Raw genomic sequence first — 25685 nt, 5'->3', positions numbered from 1 at the left:
GCCCCTCACGGAATACCTTGGGTGTCTTCTTTCCAAAATGGGGTCACTTGTGGCGTAGCTATACTGCCCTGGCAATTTAGGGGCCCAAATGTGTAAGAAGTACCTTGCAATCAAAATGTGTAAAAAATGGCCGGTAAAATCCGAAAGGTGCACTTTGGAATATGCGCCCCTTTGCCCACCTTGGCATCAAAAAAGTGTGACACATCTGGTATCGCCGTACTCAGGAGAAGTTGGGCAATGTGTTTTGGGGTGTCATTTTACATATACCCATGCTGGGTGAGAGAAATATCTTGGCAAAAGACAACTTTTCCCATTTTTTTATACAAAGTTGGCATTTGACCAAGATATTTCTCTCACCCAGCATGGGTATATGTAAAATGACACCCCAAAACACATTGCCCAACTTCTCCTGAGTACGGCGATACCACATGTGTGACACTTTTTTGCAGCCTAGATGCGCAAAGGGGCCCAAATTCCTTTTAGGAGGGCATTTTTAGACATTTGGATCCCAGACTTCTTCTCACACTTTCGGGCCCCTAAAAAGCCAGGGCAGTATAAATACCCCACATGTGACCCCACTTTGGAAAGAAGACACCCCAAGGTATTCAATGAGGGGCATGGCGAGTTCCTCGAATTTTTTATTTTTTTGCATAAGTTAGCGGATATTGATTTTTTTTTTGTTTTTTTCTCACAAAGTCTCACTTTCCGCTAACTTAGGACAAAAATTTCAATCTTTCATGGACTCAATATGCCCCTCACGGAATACCTTGGGGTGTCGTCTTTCCGAAATGGCGTCACATGTGGGGTATTTATACTGCCCTGGCTTTTTAGGGGCCCTAAAGCGTGAGAAGAAGTCTGGAATATAAATGTCTAAAAATGTTTACGCATTTGGATTCCGTGAGGGGTATGGTGCGTCCATGTGAGATTTTATTTTTTGACACAAGTTAGTGGAATATGAGACTTAGTAAGAAAAAACAAAAACAAAAACAAACAAAAAATTTCCGGGGGGGGGGGGGGTGATCAATGACAGGGGGGTGATCAATGACAGGGGGGGTGATCACCCATATAGACTCCCTGATCACCCCCCTGTCATTGATCACCCCCCCTGTAAGGCTCCATTCAGACATCCGCATGATTTTTTACGGATCCATGGATACATGTATCGGATCCACAAAACGCATGCGGACGTCTGAATGGAGCCTTACAGGGGGGTTATCAATGACAGGGGGTGATCAGGGTAATCAGGGTGATCACCCCCTGTCACTGATCACCCCCCCTGTAAGGCTCCATTCAGACATCCGCATGATTTTTTACGGATCCATGGATACATGTATCGGATCCACAGAACGCATGCGGACGTCTGAATGGAGCCTTACAGGGGGGTTATCAATGACAGGGGGTGATCAGGGTAATCAGGGTGATCACCCCCCTGTCACTGATCACCCCCCCTGTAAGGCTCCATTCAGACATCCGCATGATTTTTTACGGATCCATGGATACATGTATCGGATCCACAGAACGCATGCGGACGTCTGAATGGAGCCTTACAGGGGGGTTATCAATGACAGGGGGTGATCAGGGTAATCAGGGTAATCACCCCCCTGTCACTGATCACCCCCCCTGTAAGGCTCCATTCAGACAGCCGCATGATTTTTTACGGATCCATGGATACATGGATCGGATCCACAAAACGCATGCGGACGTCTGAATGGAGCCTTACAGGGGGGTTATCAATGACAGGGGGTGATCAGGGTAATCACCCCCCTGTCACTGATCACCCCCCCTGTAAGGCTCCATTCAGACATCCGCATGATTTTTTACGGATCCATGGATACATGGATCGGATCCACAAAACGCATGCGGACGTCTGAATGGAGCCTTACAGGGGGGTTATCAATGACAGGGGTGATCAGGGTAATCAGGGTGATCACCCCCCTGTCACTGATCACCCCCCCTGTAAGGCTCCATTCAGACATCCGCATGCTTTTTTACGGATCCATGGATCGGATCCACAGAACGCATGCGGACGTCTGAATGGATCCTTACAGGGGGGTTATCAATGACAGGGGGTGATCAGGGTAATCAGGGTGATCACCCCCCTGTCACTGATCACCCCCCCTGTAAGGCTCCAATCAGACATGCGCATGATTTTTTTACGGATCCATGGATACATGGATCGGATCCACAAAACGCATGCGGACGTCTGAATGGAGCCTTACAGGGGAGTGATCAATGACAGGGGGTGATCAGGGAGTGTATATGGGTGATCACCCGCCTGTCATTGATCACCCCCCTGTAAGGCTCCATTCAGACGTCCGTATGCTTTTTGCGGATCCGATCCATGTATCCGTAAAAATCATACGGACGTCTGAACGGAGCCTGACAGGGGGGTGATCAATTACAGGGCGGTGATCAATGACAGGGGGGTGATCAGGGAGTTTATATGGGGTGATCATGGGTGATCAGGGGTTTATAAGGGGTTAATAAGTGACGGGGGGGGGGTGTAGTGTAGTGTAGTGTGGTGTTTGGTGCGACTGTACTGACCTACCTGAGTCCTCTGGTGGTCGATCCTAACAAAAGGGACCACCAGAGGACCAGGTAGGAGGTATATTAGACGCTGTTATGAAAACAGCGTCTAATATACCTGTTAGGGGTTAAAAAAATTCGGATCTCCAGCCTGCCAGCGAGCGATCGCCGCTGGCAGGCTGGAGATCCACTCTCTTACCTTCCGTTCCTGTGAGCGCGCGCGCCTGTGTGCGCGCGTTCACAGGAAATCTCGCGTCTCGCGAGATGACGCCTATTGGCGTTAGTGTGACCTGGGAGCGCCGCAGCATTGACGCCTTTCGGCGTTAGTGTGACGGGAGGAGGTTAAGGGAGGGCGCATTATTAACTAATGAGCGCTTTCATTACTCACTGCTCCCTGGAACTCTTCAGTGGGTGCCAGAGCTACCCTTTTTCCTGACAGCGTACAGTGCTGAGCTGCAGAAAAGCCACAGTTGTGCCGGTGCCCAGAGGAGTAGAGGTATTTGGGCTTTAATATTGGGTCCATATGAATCTAAAGTCTGATCTGGGGTCTATAAATAAGGGGTCTGATCTGGGATATATATGAATTTGGAGGCTGATTTGGAGTGTAATCTGGGGTTTGTCTAAATTTGGGGTTTAATGTGGGGAGTGGGGACTATGAATATTTGGGCTAATGTGAGGTCTTTATGTATTAGGGGGGTAATTTGAGGTTTAATCAGTGGGCTGTATACATTTGTGGGCTGATGTGGGGTCTGTGTGGATTTGGTGGCTGATTTGGGGTATAATATGGGGCCCATATGAATTTGAGGTCTGATCTGTGGTTTGTATAAATATAAGGGCTGATGTAGGGACTGTATGAATTTAGGGGTTGATTTGCAGTGTAATCTGAGGTCTGTTTAAATTTGGGGGTTGATCTGAGCCTTTGGAGGCTGATACAGGGTTTATTATGGGGGGTCTATGAATTGGTAGGCTAATCTGGGTCTTTATTCATTTTACGGTCTGGCATGTGTATACATTTTAAGGTTTGCAGTCTGTATTAATTTTGGGTTATGCAATCTGTATTCATTTTGGGGTCTCATCTGGGGTCTGCATAAGAAGTTGTCATCTAGCCATGTAAAATGTATTTCTGAAACTGATTAGAATGCCACAAGAAGTAATAATACCTCTCTAAATCCCCTTGTTCTGACCACTAGGGGAGTTCTTGGCATCATCCCAGGAGTGGCTGGCTGATGTGAAGCTCAGAGGCAATGAGTGTGACACACATGTACTGTATCGTATCTGAAATATGGGCGGCCTGTCAACTGGAAATTTTTTCTAAGTGTCGCCTATATGTCCAGCTGAGTTTGAGACATCTGCTCTAGACCCATATTCTCAATACAGAGGCCTTGTTTTACTGTAGTTCACTGACAACTCTGTGTTGCTGTGGATCCACAGCCTAAGGAATAGGAAGAGCAGATATGTGAATATTCTGTGATTGTATTGAGATTATATATATATATAATTTTTTTTTTTTTTACAACAAACGGGTGGATGGTTTTCTGTATATAATTTTTTAAGTTAGTCTATGAATTCTACTTCCTGTCCTGGCTCTTTAACTTCTTCCTTTGTTTGGACTTTTATTCACTGCTGCCAGAGACGGAAGGGGAATAAGTGATCGAATTAGAGCAACACATTTTATTCAATGCAATGCTCTTCTGTTGCTACCATTACCTAGTCCTATTAAGAGAACAATACAGTAATTATACCGTTAGTCTAATTCTACTAATCTACTATTATACTAACAGATAACACTGTTCCCTTGCAGCTGCAATAAGCTAACAGTGGATTACCTATCTGTATATGGGTTTTATTTCTCTGTGTTGACTGCTTCAATAGGACAATATTTTATATTTCATTTTCAATAGCATAATACTGTCAAAAGAGAAAAGAAAAACAGCCAAAAATTCTTTAAAAAATAGTTCTCTTTACATAGAGTTTTAAAATGACCCCTTTCTGATGGAAGTCGTCAATTGCACGTTGAATTATTTAGACCACTGGACAGATCTATAGGCATTTTATTATTATAATTTGACAATTCAAAATACCTTTCAAGGACAGATTGTGCTTTTTGCTTTCCATTCTCGCGAACCTTGTCATCTTCCTTCCTGGGAGGAAATATTGTCGGGTCTAAGCCAAATACATCCTGGAGGTGTCCATACAAATGAGACCGATTGTAAACATGGAACTCAAAATCATTCACTGTGATGTACAGCCTGGTTTCTGCTTTGGGATCTAAGAAGATAAAATGTGTGATGATTTTTTTTTTATAGGTAATCAAGGACTTTTCATGAATAATGTACATTGCCCAAAATTTTAAACCTGGAAAAAGAAGATTAAAGCCTGAAAAGGGAGATTTTCTGTAAATTAATCATTTCCGAATCCGCACACTCTATTAGTGATGATACAGACCTGGTTACAGGCAAAATGCTCATTTATTGTTGATCACAAGTGCAAACATAAAAACCAATGCTACTACTAGTGGCCGCTGCATACTAAAAAGCCAGCATATGCACTCAAGGATTTTTTAAACCACTGACATAAGCGGAGGTCACTCATAGGGTATGTTCCATGCAGAGAATATTCTACAGATTTTCTATCCCTATTTGTGAGTGGAAAATTAACAGCACATTACAGTAGCAGCAAAGTAACTAATCTCACCCACACAAAAGGAAAAAAAAACTTGCACAGAAATTGACATGTGGCACAGATTTTAAATCCCCTGTATGTCAATCCTTGCAGATTTCCAATGTAGCAGGGTATATAATCTGCTGCAAAATCACAATATGCCAATTTTGGCGATGGAATGTGGGTAAAAATGCTAAAAAGAAATGTAAAAAAATTCCAGTACGTATGGGTGCATCTTTATTTAGTTTTCACACTGCTGGTACGGGATTCTGGCAGGCTGTTCCGGCATGGAATGCTAGGAATCGGCAGGACAAAAACCCAGCGGCTTCTTCGCACATTTGCCGGGTTTCAGACGGATCTCTGCCGGACTCTCCACCGATGAAGAAACTGGTTGTTTTTTTCGAAACGCGTTTGGCGTGGAAAAATATGCTGTAGGAGCTACCAAGCTTTATACTGTTGATGGAATTCGCTTGAAGAAATTTTCCCAGCTGGAGCGGCAATACAGCCGAAATCAACGCTGCAAACTATCGTGAGACTGGTGCATGAAAATCAACCAGCTGAACAGTGATTGCAGTCTGCTCCTCCGCCACCACTGACAAGTGAAACTGCTGAACACTGGCGGAGAGGAGGATAGCTTTTGAAATATACTAACACACGGACATAGAGGTGAGTTTACTATAACGTTGATGCGGGACACCGCACAGGAAGATATCGGTACGTAAGTAGTTATACTCCATCTTGAATTTATCTATTTACATATAGGCTGGCTATTTGATTTATATGGGATTTATCCAGAAGGAATTCCTCTGATGGCTGTTTAGCCCTGCATTTACCTCAAGGATCTCTATGATACATACCAGAGACATTGTGCCACAATATACCACTATTGAACTTTCTGACCATTAAAGGGGTATTATCATCTTAATGATCACTGTTAAATCTGTTAATGATTTAACAGTAATCATTTTTCTAAATATATTTTATTAACCACTTCCCATCTGGGCCATTTGCCCCCTTCCTGACCAGGCCTAATTTTGCAAAACTGACATATCTCACTTTATGTGGTAATAACTTTGGAACGCCTTTATTTATCCAAGTCATTCAGAGATTGTTTTCTCGTGACACATTGTACTTCATGATGGTCATAAATTTGAGTAAAAATATTTCACCTTTATTTATGAGAAAATCCCAAATTTACCCCAAAATTTGAAAAATTCGCAATTTTCAAAATTTCAATTTTCTCTGCTTTTAAAACAGAAAGTGATACCTCACAAAATATTTATTACTTAACATTCCCCATGTCTACTTTATGTTGGCATCATTTTGGAAATGTCATTTTATTTTTTTAGGACGTTAGAAGGCTTAGAAGTTTAGAAGCAATTCTTTAAATTTTTAAGAAAATTGCCAAAACCCACTTTTTAAGGACCAGTTCAGGTCTGAAGTCACTTTGTGAGGCTTACATAGTGGATACCCCCATAAATGACCCCATTGTAGAAACTACACCCCTCAAGGTATTCAAAACCGATTTTACAAACTTTGTTAACCCTTTAGGCGTTCCACAAGAATTAAAGGAAAATGGAGATCAAATTTTTAAATTTCACTTTTTGGGCAGATTTTCCATTTTAATCAAATTTTTTTCTTTAACACATCGATGGTTAACAGCCAAACAAAACTCAATATTTATTACCCAGATTCTGCGGTTTACAGAAACACCCCACATGTGGTCATAAACTGCTGTATGGGCACACGGCAGGGCGCAGAAGAAAAGGAACTCCACATGGTTAATAGATGCCATGTCCCATTTGAAGCCCCCTGATGCACCCTTACAGTAGAAACTCCCAAGAAGTGACCCCATTTTGGAAACTAGGGGATAAGGTGCCAGTTTTATTAGTACTATTTTTGGGTACATATGATTTTTTGATCATTCATTATAACACATTATGGGGCAAGGTGACCCAAAAATTGGTTGTTTTAACACAGTTTCTATTTATTTATTTTTACAGCGTTCACCTGAGGGGTTCAGTCAAGTGACATTTTTATAGAGCAGATTGCTACGGACGTGGCGATACCTAATATGTATACTTTTTCTCATTTATTAAAGTTTTACGCAATAATAGCATTTTTGAAACAAAAAAATTATGTTTTAATGTGTCCATGTTCTGAGAGCTTTAGTTTTTTTATTTTTTGAGAGATTTTCTTATGTAGGGCTCATTTTTTGCGGGATGAGGTGACGGTTTTATTGGTACCATTTTGTGGGACATACGCGTTTTTGATCACTTGGTGTTGCACCTTTTGTGATGTAAGGTGACAAAAATTGCTTGTTTTGACACAGTTTTTTTTTTTTTTTTTTTTTTACGGTGTTCATCTGAGGGGTTAGCTCATGTGATATTTTTATAGAGCTGGTTTTTACGGACGCGAAAATACCAAATATCTCTATTTTATTTTTTCTATTTTTAACATTTTTTTTTATTCCTTACTTTTTACATGTGAAACCTTTTTTATATTTTATTTTTTCAACACTTTATTTTTTTATTTTTTATTTTGCACTTTTCGTCCCCCATAAGGTCATACAAGACCTCTGGGGGACATTTACTTCACTTTTTCTTTTTTTCTTTTCACTGTTGATTTCTCCTGCAACTGGGGCTGACATAGTAGCCCCAGTTACAGGAAAAATACACCCCCCAGAGAGGCTGTACAGCGCAATACAGCGCTGTACAGCCTCAGTGCAGGGCGGATCGAGGTCTGTGAAAGACCTCACACAGCTCCTGCACGCTCCGGTCCCGGCCGGAACAGGAAGCGCATAGCGCTTCCTGCTCTGCATACACAGCGCTCGGTGAGCGCTGTGTATGCAGCGATCTAGAAGGCAGGGACACCTGGGCACTGTCCCTGCCTTCTCTCTGGGTTGCCCTGCTGTCACCGACAGCGGGCAACCCGATCAGCAGCTGCACGATTAGCGTGCAGCTGCAGTTTCTGAACGGACGTTTTAAAACGTCTATTCAGAAATAGAGATCCACCCATAGGACATTTATATCCTATGGGCGGACGGAAAGTGGTTAACAAATCCCCACCCCTAAAAAAATAAAAATAAACCTATGCTTACCTGACTGTTGTCTTCCGTCTCCCCTGGTTACGGCCACCGCTCTTCTCAGGAATCGCGGTGGCCGCGCATGCGCAGACGACTTTTCTTTTCTTCTTCCAGCCGGCCGCGCACTGTACTGAATGCGCACGCCGAGTTCGCGCATGCGCCCTGGTGACTTCTTCCTGGCAAGTATACTATACTGGCCAGGAAGAAGTCACCAGGGCGCATGCGCGGACTCGGCGTGTGCGTTCAGTACAGCGCGCGGCCCGGCCGGGAGAAGACATCAATGAAGATGGAGCCCGACCCCTGCCGAGTGCCGAAACCAGGAAGTGGACGGCGCGCCGGGACCAGGTAAGTATCAAATAGCCTGTTGAGAAAACCCCTTTAATCAGAGACATTGTGATATATTTCACCAGTACTGGACTTTACTGACTGTTTGGATGTTTCAAGCAACTAAATCCTCATACTGTTGCAAGTCTCAGTACATACATTGCGATTTGTATTGATATGCGACACTAGGATTGTTTTATGTTTTATATTTTATTGTAATATATTTTTTATATATATTTTTATTGACTCTATAAATAAATAGCTTTCTGTCTAGTCCATAGTTTGAGTGCCCACCCACAATTCTTATTGTTTATGACATGTAATTTAGACCTCAAGTTTCTATAGTTCATAGACTTATTTCAAGTGCTCCAACAGCATACCTTCTACTGTTTATGCTGAGCAACTTTTTTTTTTCAATTTCAATTTATCATTTGTAATTGGGCATTTTCAGCGCATTTCAATGCTTCAATATACCCATTATTGAAAGCATTGTATTACTAAAAGTTACTGTTCAGTTACAGCAAATGCATTTTACTGCAATAAGGCCATTATACCTCTGTTAATGAATGTGTTTTACTGCAAAAATTGCATTAGTATACCCGTTTTAGTGATAGTGTTGTATTACTTTAAAGGAAATCTGTCACCAGCCGCCTCCTGATGCAACTGTTTGCATAGCCACATAGCTGTGGTTCACCTGATTAAACAAAAACCGGGAAAGGACCCTTCTCTATTGGATTTGTTCATAATTTTCTTTTGTCGGTCTGAGGCTCCGTTCCCAAGTTTTCTGCATATAAAGAAAAAGTATAACTCGGGAACAGAGTCTCAGATCAACAAAAGAAAAACTGCGTTTTAATCAGGTGAACCACAGGCACGTGTCAATGCAAACAGTTGGACAAGGAGGTCACTAGTGACAGATTTCCTTTAAGTTTAAGATATTGTATTGTTACAGAAAAGCATTTTACTGTAATAACTTCATTAGTATACCCATTTTAGTGATTTTGGTATTACTTTAAGATACCATGTAGTTTTGGCAAAAAAAAATTACAACAAAAACTTCATTAATAACATTGCAAATTGTCAATACCAGCATGCAGTGTGTTTGTAGAAAGTGAAGGACATTTAATTTTGCCTCCCTTTAAAATAAATTACAGAAAAAACACTTGCAGTTTTGCTAGTGCTATTTAATATTTAGTACAAGAAATACGCTCAGTGGCTCAGAGGTATTTACCATACTGAATGCTGCTCCTAGGACATGGATCCATGGCATTATTATGATTAGTTATGCTGTGTGTTCCTGCCTGATCTCAACTCGAATTAGGGTACTTTCACACTTGCGGCAGAGAGATCCGGCAAGCAGTTCCGTCGCCGGAACTGCCTGCCGGATCAGGCAAAATGTATGCTAACTGATGGCATTAGTAAGACTGATCAGGATCCTGATCAGTCTTAAAAATGCCTGATCAGTCGAAAAAATGCATTGAAATGCCGGATCAGTCTTTCCGGTGTCATCCGGTGAAACGGATCCGGCATTTATTTGTTTTACCTTTTTTTCAGTCTGCGCATGCGCAGAACGGAAGGACGGATCCGGCATTCCAGTATTCTGAATGCCGGATCCAGCACTAATACATTCCTATGGGAAAAAATGCTGGATCCGGCATTACGGCAAGTCTTCTGGGTTTTTTTCGCCGGAGATAAAACCATAGCATGCTGCGGTTTTCTCTTTTGCCTGATCAGTCAAAACGACTGAACTGAAGACATCCTGATGCAAACTGAACGGATTACTCTCCATTCAGAATTCATGGGGATAAAACTGATCAGTTCTTTTCCGGTATAGAGCCCCTGTGACGGAACTCTATGCCGGAAAATAAAAACGCAAGTGTGAAAGTACCCTTAGGCTACTTTCACACGGTTAGGTGCAGATTCGTCTGGTATCTGCACAGACGGATCCGCACCTATAATGCAAACGCTTGTATCCGTTCAGAAAGGATCCGTTTGCATTACCATGAACAAAAAACAAAACAAAAAAAAATAAATATTTTTTTGTTCATGATAATGCAAACAGATCCGTTTTGACTTACACTGAAAGTCAATGGGAGGCGGATCCCTTTTTTTTAATTGCACCATATTGTGTCAGTGAAAACGGATCCGTCCCCGTTGACTTACATTGTAAGTCAGGACGGATCCGTTTGGCTCCGCATTGTCTCTACAGAGCACTAGTGAGACCTCATTTGGAATATTGTGCGCAGTACTGGAGACCATATCTCCAGAAGGATATTGATACTTTGTAGAGAGTTCAGAGAAGAGCTACTAAACTGGTAAATGGATTGCAGGATAAAACTTACCAGGAAAGATTAAAGGACCTTAACATGTATAGCTTGGAAGAAAGATGAGACAGATGGGATATGATAGAAACTTTTGAATACATAAAGGGAATCAACAAGGTAAAAGAGGAGAGAATATTTAAAAGAAGAAAAACTGCTACAAGAGGACATTGTTTTAAATTAGAGGGGCAAAGGTTTAAAAGTAATATCAGGAAGTATTACTTTACTGAGAGAGTAGTGGATGCATGGAATAGCCTTCCTGCAGAAGTGGTAGCTGCAAATACAGTGAAGGAGTTTAAGCATCCATGGGATAGGCATAAGGCCATCCTTCATATAAGATAGGGCCAGGGGCTATCCATAGTATTCAGTATATTGGGCAGACTAGATGGGCCAAATGGTTCTTATCTGCCGACACATTCTATGTTTCTATGTCAGGCGGACATCAAAACGCTGTCCGCCTCCAGAGCGGAATGGAGGCTGAACGGAGGCAAACTGATGCATTCTGAACGGATCCTTATCCATTCAGAATGCATTGGGGCTAAACTGATCCGTTTTGGGCCGCTTATGAGAGCCCTGAAACGCCAGTGTGAAAGTAGCCTTATTTATACTGACAACATTTGTACTGACAGTACATTACAGCATTATAAATTATAGGAGATGCTTTCAGGATGGGAAATGACGCATGGAAGGTATTTCCTGCACTGAATATGAGTGTGAAATTGGCCAAAAACAGCAAAAGAAATCTGGCAATGACTATACAAAAAACATCCCTGAATAATAGCTGGAGAGCTTCTCCCTGCCAGCTTACAAAACAACACTTTCAGTGACCCTTTTACTGACACATGACTCTCTCACAGGCTTTCTGTATCCCCAGACAGAGAGAGTGAACTGCCCTGACCTTGTTAAGGCGTTGGCAACTTTCTGGTTATTGTTGACCAATGTGTTGAGCTGACTATATGGCACTTACTGATAGTCTTTATTCAAATTTTGTCTAAATTCACATGGCTAAGCAGTATAGGGCCTAATGTTCTGTGTCAGCCATTGATGCAAGCAAGTAAAACTGTCCCATTTGGTAGTCAATTCTGTGTGTGCTTGTGTGTAAGGGGCTGCATCGGAGCTCTGCCCACCAGTTTTTACTACTTAATACGACATTAATATCTTGAAGGCGCTCTTGAAAGTGCAGCTATGCCAAAATAATGATATGCACTTCTCACCTATTCCATAGCAACATACTACACCTGTCAGGTACTCACCTGGCTGCGCTCCTACGGCAAGTCCAGCTTCTCTTTAGTGGCCGTGGCAATAAGCAGTGCTGGTCAAGCTATCAGTGCGCAGGGATCAATTAGGCTTGGCGTCTCATGCGCCCTAGATTTATGACCTTGGATTTGCCTTTTGACTTCGCCTCTGACTGCCAATTTAATTATTGACACATTTCTCCTGGTGCTGACCCTGTATTAGTCTCTCGTTCTAGTCCTGATGTTATTCTCTGGTTTAGACCTCTTGCACACAACCGTATGCCCTCCGAGACATACGGTCCGTGAGCGGGCCACATGTCCCAGAACGGCATTGATAGCGCGCACGGGAGTACACAGCATCATAGATTACAATGATGCTGTGCAAGTTGGGCCGGCCGCGGGACTATTGTCCCGCACTTATAAGATCATATGAGTGGGGGACAATAGTCCTGCAGACGGCCCGACATGCACAGCATCATTGTAATCTATGATGCTGTGTACTCCCGTGCGCACGATCAATGCCTCTCCGGGACATATGGCCCACTCACAGACCGTATGTCTCAGAGGGCATACGGTCGTGTGCAAAAGGCCTTAGACTGATTCTGGTTCTAATTCGGTCCTTGTTGTTCCTGTATGGTTCCGACCTGGTTTGTCTGACTACCCCTTTTAGCTCCTGTGCACTTATACAGGTTAGGAACCGTAACCCAGCTGGGTGTTGCCATCTAGGGCTGATCATACAAGTAGGCTCGGACAGTGGCGTGTGTGGAGTTTAGAGCCATCCTGTACCCTACCTGACGTGACAACACTGTTAAATAATTTGAAGTCTGTAAAACCGAGCGTATAGATAGTTGCAAGAAAAAGTATGTGAACCCTTTAGAATGATATGGATTTCTGCACAAATTGGTCATAAAATGTGATCTGATCTTCATCTAAGTCACAACAATAGACAATCACAGTCTGCTTAAACTAATAACACACAAAGAATTAAATGTTACCATGTTTTTATTGAACATTCACAGTGCAGGTGGAAGAAGTATGTGAACCCCTAGACTAATGACATCTCCAAGAGCTAATTGGAGTGAGGTGTCAGCCAACTGGAGTCCAATCAATGAGATAAGATTGGAGGTGTTGGTTACAGCTGCCATGCCCTATAAAAAACACAAGCCAGTTCTGGGTTTGCTTTTCACAAGAAGCATTGCCTGATGTGAATGATGCCTCACACAAAAGAGCTCTCAGAAGACCTACGATTAAGAATTGTTGACTTGCATAAAGCTGGAAAGGGTTATAAAAGTATCTCCAAAAACCTTGCTGTTCATCAGTCCACGCCACGGTAAGACAAATTGTCTCAAATTGTCTATAGATGGAGAAAGTTCAGCACTGCTGCTACTCTCCCTAGGAGTGGCCGTCCAGTAAACGGCCACTCCTGCAAGGGCATAGCGCGGACTGCTCAATGAGGTGAAGAAGAATCCTAGAGTGTCAGCTAAAGACTTACAAAAGTCTCTGGCATATGATAACATCACTGTTAGCCAATCTATGATGGCATGGCATGACCTCATGAAAGCGATTCACACCAGACATCCCAAGAATATTGCTGAACTGAAACAGTTGCGTAAAGAGGAATGGTCAAGAATTACTCCCGACTGTTGTGCACGTCTGATCTGCAACTAAAGGAAATGTTTGGTTGAAGTTATTGCTGCCAAAGGAGGATCAACCAGTTATTAAATCCAAGGGTTCACATACTTTTTCCACCTGCACTGTGAATATTTACATGGTGTGTTCAATAAAAACATGGTAACATTTAATTATTTGTGTGTTATTAGTTTAAGCAGACTGTGATTGCCTATTGCTGTGACTTTGATGAAGATCAGATCATATTTTATGACCAATTTGTACAGAAATCCATATCATTCCAAAGGGTTCACATACTTTTTCTTGCAACTGTGTGTATATATATATATATATATATATATATATATATATACACACATATACACACACACACACATATATATATATATTGTGGGGATTAGCTCTGGTAGTTAGTAATTCAAACTTCAGTGTTTATTCACACATGATGCCAAAAACAAAACGTCACTTTTGAAGTGTTGGGGCTACTTTACACCCAATGGCAAGTTAATAAAACAAAAAAGTCACCTTAGTGGCAGTTCTGCCTCAAAAAGTTCAAATACAGACTTTAGGCGGCCTGTTCCCCTGACACACGGGTGTCCGCTCTCCAGCACAGGCTTCAGATCCCAGCACACAGACCTCCTGAGCTTCACTGTCAGACGGAGGTAATCCTCTCCACCTGGCAGTGTTAGCTGGTTTTTATGCCTGGCAAAACCCACCCTGGAACGTCGGGAGTAGTCACCCACCCAGCACTTTGACTACTCCCAGTAATAGCCACCCCAGATAAGCTATTGCAGCCATGCTAAGTACCAAGGTGTCAAACAGCAACTGCTGACACATAAAAACCGGCTTTTACTTCACCGAGGCCAGGAACCACGATGATTATATATATATATATATATATATATATATATATATATACACACATACATACATACACACACACACACACTATATATATATATATCTATCTATCTATCTCACACACCGTATTTTTCGCCCCATAAGACGCTGTTTTTCCCCCCTAAAGTGAAAAAGTGTCATGGGGTAAATACTAATGCTCATTAGTACCGGAGGACTGGGAAGCGGTGAAGGCTCTGTACTCATCACTTCCTGGTCCTCGGCTCTTGGCTGTGCTGTGGCTGCACACAGCGTGAGGGCGTTCTGTAATCTCACGCTGTGCGAGTCGGGTCAAAGCACAGCTGCAGCAGGAAGAAAACAGAGCGCGCTGGAGGTGAGGAGCGGCCGCATCCGGAGCAGGAGAGGTAAGTGTTTTTTGTTTGTTTCTATATTTGCTCTGAGGTATGGGGGCTCAAAAATGGCACTTGGTCTTATAGATGGCATGAGGGCTCAAATTGGGGCTGATCTGAGGCATGGGGGTCTCATATGATGTCTTACTGGGGACTTAACATTGGGGGTCTGATCTGAGGGTCTTTTTGGGGCTGTCAACTGAGGTCTGATTAACATTGTGGGTCTGATTGCTGGCCTGATCTGAGGTCTAATGAAAAATATTTTTTCTTATTGCCCTCCTCTAAAACCTTGGTGCGTCTTATAGAGCGAAAAATACATTACATTTATTCAGAGAAAACCAGTTAACACCCATCCTGCTCGCCTTGGCTGACGAGTCTTGCCTTATACACAGACCAAGAGGGAGACTTATCAAATCAAGCCAAGCAGGGGTGGGGAGGGACTTGAATTATAAAGAACAGGTGAACCTTGAAAAATTAGAATATCGTGCAAAAGTTCATTTATTTCAGTAATGCAACTTAAAAGGTGAAACTAATATGCAAAGCGAGATATTTCAAGCCTTTATTTGTTATAATTTGGATGATTATAGCCTACAGCTTATGAAAACACCAAATTCACAATCTCAGAAAATTAGAATATTACATGAAATCAATAAAAAAAAGTATATTATATAGAAAAATGTAGGACCTCTGAAAAGTATAATCATGCATATGTACTTAGTACTTGGTAGTACTTTTGCATCAATTACTGCAGAGTGGCATGGATGCTATAAGCCTATGGCACTGCTGAGGTGTTATGGAAGACCAGGATGCTTCAATAGCAGCCTTCAGCTCTTCTGCATTGTTCGGTCTCATGTCTCTCATCTTTCTCTTGGCAATGCCCCATAGATTCTCAATGGGGTTCAGGTCAGACGAGTTTGCTGGCCAATCAAGCACATTAATCCCATGGTCATTGAACCAGGATTTGGTACTTTTGGTAGTGTGGGCAGGTGCCAAGTCCTGCTGGAAAATGAAGTCACCATCTCCATAAAGCTCGTCTGCGGAAGGAAGCATGAAGTGCTCTAAAATCTCCTGGTAGACGGCTGCGTTGACTCTGGACTTAATAATGCACAGTGGACCAACACCAGCAGATGACATGGCTCCCCAAATCAACACAGACTGTGGAAACTTCACACTGGACTTCAAGCATCTTGCATTGTGTGCCTCTCCATTTTTCCTCCAGACTCTTGCATCTCATTTGGAAACCAAGGACCCAAAGTTGCTCTCATCAGAAAAGAGGACTTTGGACCACTGAGCAACATACCAGTTCTTTTTTTCTTTAGCCCAGGTAAGACGTTTCTGACGTTATTTGTTGTTTAGGAGAGGATTGACAAGAGGAATACAACATTTGAAGCCCATGTCCAGGATCCGTCTGTGTGGTGGCTCTTGATGCACTCCAGCCTCAGTCCACTCCTTGTGAAAGTCCCCAACACTTTTGAATGGCCTTTTTCCTGAAAATCCTCTCCAGGCTGCAGTCATCCCTGCTGCTTATGCACCTTTTTCTTCCACACTTGTCCCTTCCACATAACTTTCTATAAATGTGCTTTGAGAACATCCAACTTCTTTTGCAATTACCTTTTGAGGCTTTCCCTCCTTATGGAGGGTGTCAATGATGGTTTTCTGCACAACTGTCAGGTCAGCAGTCTTTCCCATGATTGTGATTCCTACTGACCCGGACTGAGAGACAATTTAAAGGCTCAGGAACCAATTACAGGTGTTATGGATTAATTAGCTGACTAGAGTGTGACACTTTGAGCCTAGAATATTGAACCTTTCCACAAAATTTTAATTTTCTGAAATTTGAATTTGGGGTTTTCATAAGCTGTAAGCCATAATCATCCAAATTATAACAAATAAAGGCTTGAAATGTCTATCTCTGCATGTAATGAGTCTCTCATATATTAGTTTCACCTTTTAAGTTGCATTACTGAAATTAATGAACTTTTGCACGATATTCTAATTTTTGGAGTTTCACCTGTATATAGCAGCTCTCTGTCACGAGTGTTTAATGACAGTTTGGGGCATTAAACACTCGTAGTTCCTTTTAAAAGTGGTTTAGTCATTTCATCAGAGAAGCCAGAACAGGGCACACATTATTTCATCTTTAATTGAAACTCTATACTATGCGAGTTCCCACAGTACAGTGAAACGGGAAAGTAAAACACTTAATGAAGGAGATGAACAGAAAGTTGGGCTATTAATTAGGAGTATCTCCTTCAAGAGACTCTGATCAATTATACATGGGAAATTAAAGCAGACCACGGTCCACAAGGGACACTATCAAGCTACTGCTAACCAGAACACACTGAGTTTTTTTCTGTATGGTTTAATCCTCTTGGGTAGTCATTAGGTCTTATTAGGAGAGTAATCTTAAATTATGTAAGACAAACCAGGCAGTTTGCATTTAACTTGCAATCTTTAGTACTTAATAACATAAAACAAAATGCCTTGAGTTAAACAGGCAGTTCTGATCTGACGCACACACATTCATATTAATTGTAATAATGAGCTTAGACAAACAGCAAAACAACCAAATGTAAGAATCAGTAAAAATTAAGGCGATACCATATAAATATGTTTTTTATTATGTTATTGTCTCCAGAGCTGTGTGTGGGCTTGTTTTTTGTGGGGGAATCCGTAGTTTTTATTGAAAGCATTCTGAGTTACATACAAATTTTTGATCGCTTTTTATCCAATTTAATTTTTTTTATTATGGCATTTACCAGGCATAAATATAAATTTTGTAAAATTTTAATAGTTCTGACATTTTCAGACTCAGCAATACCCATTTAGTTTTTTTTCTGATCACTTGTACCAAAGAAAACAATAGAATACTAGTAGAGTCATGGGGATTTTTACAAGCTGCCTTAAGACATGCTGTAGGCTTAACGGGCAGCTTACTATGGCAGGCCTGGGAGCCTCCACAAGACCCCAGCCTGTCAAAGCCATTGATCGGAGCCCTGCGATTTTACCATGGGGGCTCAGATTGGAGGACAGAAAGCAGCATCTGGGAGTTAAATTACTTGGATCAGACTTCTCTCTGATTCCGGCCATTGTCGTTGTCTTAAGCTGTATTACCCAGATGACATGTATGGAGTCTGCTCCATACATACCCTGCACACTTATGCAAATCCTGCAGTTTTCACACTGGCTGCTGAGCCTAATAATTTGTTGAGACTTCCTGTTCTAAACAGATCAGTTTTCAGCAGTCATTTCATCACAGGCAGAATTACAACACTACTTTCACACTAGCATTAATATTTTCCGGTATTGAGATCCATCATAGGGTCTGAATACCATAAAAAACGCTTCCGTTTTGTCCCCATTCATTGTCAATGGGGACAAAACATAACTGAACAGAACGGAATGTTCCAAAATGCATTCCGTTCTGTTCTCATACCGGGGGGCAAACCGCAGTTTAGCTCTCTGCTCTTTCTATACTTATATGTCCGGTGAGTGACTGACAACCTTCCCTGTATAACTGTGCATACAGAGATAATTGTCAATTAGTAAGTAAGACAACCCGCTCGTCTCCTGAGCATAGGAGGGGCAGAGATCTAAACTAATAAAATACAAGTTATACTGAATCTTTTCCCACAAAACTATAAATAAATCTGCTCAACTACTCCCGCTCTGTAACATGCTTCCTGCAGATAGGACTGCACGTACAATGAAAACTCTCCTGCATAGCCTAAAAATAAAAAAGTATAGATGCTCACCCTCTTGCTACTGTAGGTAGACACTGAGGAAGGTCAGGACCCCGAAACGCCTCTGGTGGACATAGACACACCTGCAAACCCTGAGACCCACTCACTAAAATCCATGGATGTATGAAAAATATCTCTTTACTATTGTATGATGTGAAGCACTTCACGGACGATACAATCCTCCTCCCAGAATCCCCCATCTCGCCAAGAGGTTGAGAAACGTGAAACAAGTGCACTGAGACATGTGGGACGCCAGGTACCGACTTCGGGGATTGCAGAGAACGCGGCCGGGGGTAGCGGTAACAATAGCTGAACCAGCTATAGGAAGGAGGAAACAGAGGTCCGTGTACTGATTGACACGTGGGACGCCACGGTTGGCAGACAGTATCTAACACTGATCACTGGGGGACAGCACCTCTATTAATATGGCTGAGTGTTGCAAAATGCAGACATAATGATACAATGGATACAATATGAACATCCAAATGTACCATTTGTGTATCTCATTTTGTGAACTAACTAATAGACTTACAAACACTACTAAGAGTGAATTGTCTCTAAAGGCGACAGTATCTCTATAAGGAGAGAGAATTCCAGTGGATTTAACAAACGGTATCAATATTTTTTTACTATATATTAGCATATGTAAATGTGTTATTAGCTATAATCCAATACCACCCCAATTGTGGTACTTACTATGGTGATTTTCTGTAGGCTGTGTGGATGATAGCTATTAATACTATCAACTATATAACGCCACCAGCAGACCTACCATACATACAGCTCCCAGTATAATATCACCACCGTATTTATTTATTTATTTTGTGCACTTATATAGCGCTACTATATTCCGCAGCGCTTTACAGACATTATCATCCAACTGTCCCCAATGGGGCTCACAATCTAAGGTCCCTATCAGTATGTCTTTGTGTGAGTTTCCTCCGGGTACTCTGGTTTCCTCCCACACTCCAAACACAGGGAGAACATACAAACTCCATGCAGATGTTCTCATTGGTCGGATTCAAAGCTAGGACCCAGCGCTGCAAGGCAACAGTGCTAACCACTGAGCCACCGTGCTGCCCCATCATACACATTATTTTTTATTCTTGTTTATTATTTTTAGTTATGTTCTAGAATAGGTTTTCATCAATTGTGAATGTAAATGTGATTAATGTGGATGTACAAAATTTAAATATTCATTTAAGGATATATTTTCTCTGGTCGGTCTTAAATACACAATTTATCTCCTGTATATACTGCTTGTCATTTATCATCAAAAGCATTCAATAAGCAATTTGGCAGAAAAGTTGCCAGAAATGCACAAAAAAAAACTAACAATTTTTGCCCTTCCCCATTGAAATCAGCATCAAAGAAGTAATATGCCACTTCTGAAGTGGACTGGAAAAAATGCCACCATAAGCATACAGTGGGTTTCCCCAACTGAGGTCAACAGGAAGCTGCTGATGACATTTTGATTGTGGATTACGCACATAAAACCAATCCATGAACATACCGTCTACGTACTTAGAAGTCACCATTTTTACTCTTTATATTATAATAAGAATAATAAACAGTATGAAGGCATCATAATAAGAAATCAAGAAGTACACTCACCATGCTGTTTTTGTTTTGGGTTATACATTTTCCACCATCGAAATATAATAAATCCATCTTGTATTCTGAAATATTAAAAAGGAAAGAATTTTTATTATTTCAGTTCATCAATTCACATATTTTTTGCGGCCCGCAAAAAACGGATCCTCAAAAAATACGGGTGATGTCCGTGTGCATTCTGTATTTTGCGGAACGGAACAGTTGACCCCCAATAGAACTGTACTATCCTTGTCCGTAATGCGGACAATAATAGGATATATTCAATTTTTTTGCAGAACGGAAATGCAGAAAAGGAATGCACAGGGAGCAACTTCCGTTTTTTTTTTGCGGACGCATTAAAATCAATGGTTCCACATACTGTCCGCAAAAAAACCAGAACAGACACGGAAATAAAATACGTTCGTGTGCATGAGCCCTAAGGACAACATAAACAAGCGACAGATCCCCTTAGCAAAATGCTGCGTCACTTTCATTAACCCTTTCAAGATCGGGTGATTTTCAGTTTTCATTTTTTACTCCTAGCCTTCCTAAAGCCATTACTTTATTTTTATATATGCGAGACAAGATATATTTTCTAATAGCATGGTCACATACAATGTGGTGGGAAGCGGGAAAAAAAATCCAAATGGGGTGGAATTATAAAAATAAAAAAAACATTCCACCACAGTTTCATGTTCTTTTTTTTTTTTTTTTTTTGTTTGTTTGTTTTTTTACACCATTTTCTATGTGGTAAAACTAACCCGTTACTTTTATTCTCCTGGTCATTACAATTACAACAATACCTCAAATGTATAGTTTTTCTTGCATTTTAATACTGAAAAAAATAAAATAAAATTTCTTTTGCATTGCCATATTCTGACCCCTATAACTTTTAGATTTTTATTTGTATGGAGCTGCGAGAAGGCAAATTTTTTTTTTTGCGGGATCTGTAGTTTTCATTGATACCATTTTGGGGTTTGTATGACTTTTTGAGCACTTTTTATTCAATATTTTTGTGTGAGAAGTGACCAAAAAAGGGCGAATTGGCCATTTTGACTTTTTTTGCCGTTTGCCATATGGAATAAATATTTGTATATTTTAATAGTATGGTCACAGGCAGGCTCTCCTTAAGAACTACTGTGCACACTACATCCAGATCCCCAGACGATGTGACGGCCGGCATCTGGGGGGTTAAATGTATGTATGCAAGCGACGTTCTCGTCAATCGCATACATTAGTCCCAGGTGCCTGCTGTTTAAGACAGCAGCTGCCTGGCTGATAGTGCTCACTCTGCTTGTGAGTGGGCGCCATTTTTAAACAACGTAAATTTACGTTAGGCGTACAGGAAGGGTTAATTGATGAAGCCATTATGCCAACATTTGCTTCTGGCTTTCCCGCCCACTTGCCTGCGATTGACAGTTTTTCATATATGAATCAGCAGCGGGTGGGCGGGGAGAGCCGTGAGCTCATGAATATGGGGGGTCACTCAGCATGCTCTGGAGCTGTTAGGGCAGCAGAAAACTGGCGACAGATTCCCTATAAATGTAACAGAATAGAAAACAAGGCAAGACCTTCCGCACAAGGCAATGTACTGTGGAGCTTAACCAGCAGGACAATAAGATTATACGACCCCATGATTATATGATTAAAGAAAACAGAAATGAGCACCAAGCCCACGTGGCCCAGTAGTAAGAACATACTAAGCTATTGTACAACTGCTGCCTCAGCTCCAAATCTCAATAGAAATTTTAAAATGTCTACCTTATTACATAAAAATACACTTCAGCAAACTCGTGAGAAAAGACAGAGTACAATTAATTTGTGGAATTTTGGCTTTACTCCAAGGTACAAAACGTTATCATTTATTGTATTATAAAACAACATATCAATCAAAGTCCTCTGTAAAAGAGTAGATGTATTTTAGATAAAAGAGCAAAAACAAAATAGTGAACCCTGTATATTGGCTTCAGTTCTTAAAGGGGTCGGCCACCTCCTAGCCAGACCTGAAAAAGGGAAGCATACTCACCTGCTCGGCACTGCTCCTCGGCTGCAGTGGTGACCTGCCCCCCTTGTGTCACATGACCAATTGACTGGACGCAAAAGGAGCAGGCCACCATTGGCTGCTGTGGTGCCAAAGTGGATGTTGACAGTGGGGACCTGAGCAAGGCAGTTAAGGACAGGATGCAAAGGAGCGGGGACCTAACAGCGGAGTATGCTTCCCATTTTGCAGAGGGGTTTGCTATGATCATATAGCAAGTTAGCTGGCGAGTGACAGACGAATGGGACCAGCCTGTCTGTCACTACTGTGCTGTCCATACATTCCATGACAGGCTCCTTTTAAGCTGGTCATAAAGCTGCATTGAATGCAATACCTCCTGTCTATAACATACAAATGCCCACTCGATTCTGCACGTTTATCTCTATCAGTGCTGTGAAGTATAACAGCTTCAGGTCAGTTTCAGGCGAGAGAATGTTTAGTGCGTGAAAGACGCTACTTGTGAGAGAGTACATTCCTGTAGTGAACGGCCTGCACAGCATTATGATGATTTATAATGCTGTGTGTCTCTACCCGACCTCCGCTGTAATAATTTGTACGGCATTATCCGAGAACAAGTCATTACAGTGGATGTTGGGCAGAGACAAACAGTATTAGGCTACATTCACACGGAGCTCATTTCCCAGAGTGAACACGCTCGTCTGAAGCTGCCCTTGAGGTGCAGAGTGTTAGTTAACTATCCCAATGCACTTGCATTTCCTATAGCTTGTGTCACTGTAGGAAAGATCTTTTTTTTTTTTTTTTGTTGTGGAACTGCCAATGCAAATACTTCTACAGATAACAGCGTCATCAGCTTTTTGTTTCCAAGGAGTCATTTGTTTGTTAACTGTGCCGACCCTGCAGAATTTTGGGGCAAATTTGTCAGCAGTTTATAGAACTGTCCACTTCTATCTAGACAAAAGTAAGGGGGAAAAAAACAAGACTAAAGCGAGAGAAATACCTAATTGACATGTCCTCTGAAATGTAGTAGATTTCACGCAGCATAATCTTTCCAGAAAGTACAGAGAAAGAAAACGATCCTATGAAGAAATAAGGGTAAGGGGGGGGGGGGGGGCAATCACAAAATACATTAAAACAAACTACAGGCAAGCAGATTATCCATTCTACACTTTCTCCCAAATTACATAGATACGGTATATACCAGCTACTACAGTTATTAGAAGTACGGCTTTATTATGTATTCATTTCCTGTTCTCAGCTTGACATGTTGGAATTGGCTCAGACTGCCCACTCAGCAAATAGTCCAAGCCATTTCCAGTGTGTCGGGCATGCGAACAGGAAGTGGGGAGGAGCAGGGACCAGAGCAGCTGCGGGAGATCGGTATATCTTTGTTATTCTTCCCCACTCTGACCCTGCTCATTATTAAAATTATGCTGCCAGAACACCCCTGCAAGTCTATAAGCTTAACTTAGTTGAGTTTATGTATATGTAAATTTGAAAACTTTTTTAAGCATGACTATTATGATTTGAGAGAACGAAACCTCCATGGCGCTCCCTGTATGAATCCTGCACAGTTTTTAAGATCTCAGCTTGCAGTCATTTGATACGAATCTTCATTTGTTTATTTCCAGTGGATAAAAATCCGTCCTGGCCACGTGATGATCACTAACTTACGTGGGTCATTAGAGATACAGTGACTCCCTGTGCAGCGTACATTAATCATGAGGACATTATGCTTTACCACATATCAGCGTAGAAGCTTTATTCACAAAAATCGCTCAGACATTAAAGGGGTTGTGCAGCTCTAAAACATTGATGACCTATCCTGCAATGCAGAACTATTCAAATGAAAAAAAAAGGGTTATAAAGCTGGACAACACCTTTAAAGGGAACCGGTCATCAACTTTATGCTGACTGTACCGAGGGCAGTATAAAATAGTGACAGAAATGCGGATTTCAGCGGTGTGTCACTTATGAGCTAAAAGTGAGTGGTTGCCGAGAACCAGCATCATAATCATTACAGCAGAGGACTTGAAAAGAGTCATATCTACCTGAGAAGAGTCCTGGTTATTCATAATCTCCTGCTCTCCCCGTCCATCTGCTGCTGATTGGCAGTTCTCTCCTAGAGAGAAAGGGAGAAAACTAGGTAGAAGACCGTCAGTCATCAGCAGGTGGGCAGGAGAGCAGGAATTCATGAATAACCATGACTCTTCTCAGGTGGCCGGGACTCTTTCCAAGGCCTGGACTGCAATGATTATGATGCTGGTTCTCAGCAACCACTTACTTTTAGCTGATGGGTGACACACTGCTGACATCAGCATTTCTGTCACTACTTTATACTGCCCTCAGTACGGTCAGCATAAGATTGATGACAGGTTCCCCTTAAAAAAATAGGCAGATGAATGAAAAGCAAAGAATGAATATAAACCAAAATGTATATGATGAGAAATGCAAAAAACAATGACTGCACATGCTACATACAATAAAACACAATAATAAGTATTAGTATTCATGTGATAGATGTCATGTCATACACAAGTCAGAACGTTTGTGTATAGATTTCACAATTGTGTATCACATGGCAACGTGTTAAAATAGCACCAAGAAGCCACGCAAAATCAGCAATACCCAACAACTTCCATTTTATGTGAACCAATTCAATGAGGTTGACAGTTTTAAAATCTGTTTCAGCCATAGAACGACAAAAGATTTTACGTGAGTACTCACCAATATGGATGTATCCATCTTTGTACAATCTATTTAATACCAGTGTTAAAATGAGTCCTATATTGCGGGAATTGTAATAAGTTAGATAAATAATCCATCCACAGGATAAGATAGTAGCTGTAATCAAATAAAAAATATGTTCAATTATTGCCCCACTTAATCTGTTTAATCAGAGCAGCAAAACGTGGGTATGTTCCCCAAAGTAGGACACATCTATAAAAACATCTTAAAAATATCATTTTTAGAAAACTATCTATAGGTTTTCAAGGGGAATCATTTTATTTTAAAACAGGCTTGGAATGAGTTATCAAATCAATACTGGCCCTTCCAACACTGCTCTCCACTTCCTGGTGTGGACGTGAATTGCCCACCTAACCGGTCACTGGCTGATGGTAGTGACTGCTGCGGCCAGTCCAAGCCATTTTCTGTGTGCTGAGCTGGAGACCAACAAGTCAAGAGTAGCGGGAACCATAGCAGTGTTAGAACGACAGTGGTGGGCTATAGGTGAGCGAAAGAGTTTATTGCCTTTTTAAAACTCATTCTGACCCTTTTTATTTATTTAATAAAAGCCCTTTAATGATAGCCTACTAGGAGCCTTCAG

The 25685-nt window shown here is 41.5% G+C and overlaps 1 protein-coding gene across 11 annotated transcripts in view; it reads right to left on the bottom strand.

The window, feature by feature from the left end:
* The window catches only part of KIAA1109 (KIAA1109 ortholog), a 294629-nt gene that overhangs the window by 234277 nt on the left and 34667 nt on the right, over nt 1-25685 (bottom strand). For all 11 annotated transcript variants that reach the window (XM_044302174.1, XM_044302098.1, XM_044302121.1 and 8 more), the window contains exons 3-6: nt 25085-25201; nt 23358-23436; nt 20383-20447; nt 4608-4794 (exon numbers count right to left, since the gene is read on the bottom strand). In XM_044302174.1, the coding sequence (XP_044158109.1) occupies nt 4608-4794; nt 20383-20447; nt 23358-23436; nt 25085-25201 (448 nt within the window). The remainder of the gene's footprint in view (nt 1-4607; nt 4795-20382; nt 20448-23357; nt 23437-25084; nt 25202-25685) is intronic.

Source organism: Bufo gargarizans, chromosome 1, assembly GCF_014858855.1.
Source record: "Bufo gargarizans isolate SCDJY-AF-19 chromosome 1, ASM1485885v1, whole genome shotgun sequence".
In the NCBI taxonomy this organism is placed as follows: domain Eukaryota; kingdom Metazoa; phylum Chordata; class Amphibia; order Anura; family Bufonidae; genus Bufo; species Bufo gargarizans.
The sequence above is the reverse complement of the archived record's forward strand: the minus strand, read 5'-3'. Positions and strand labels throughout refer to the sequence as shown.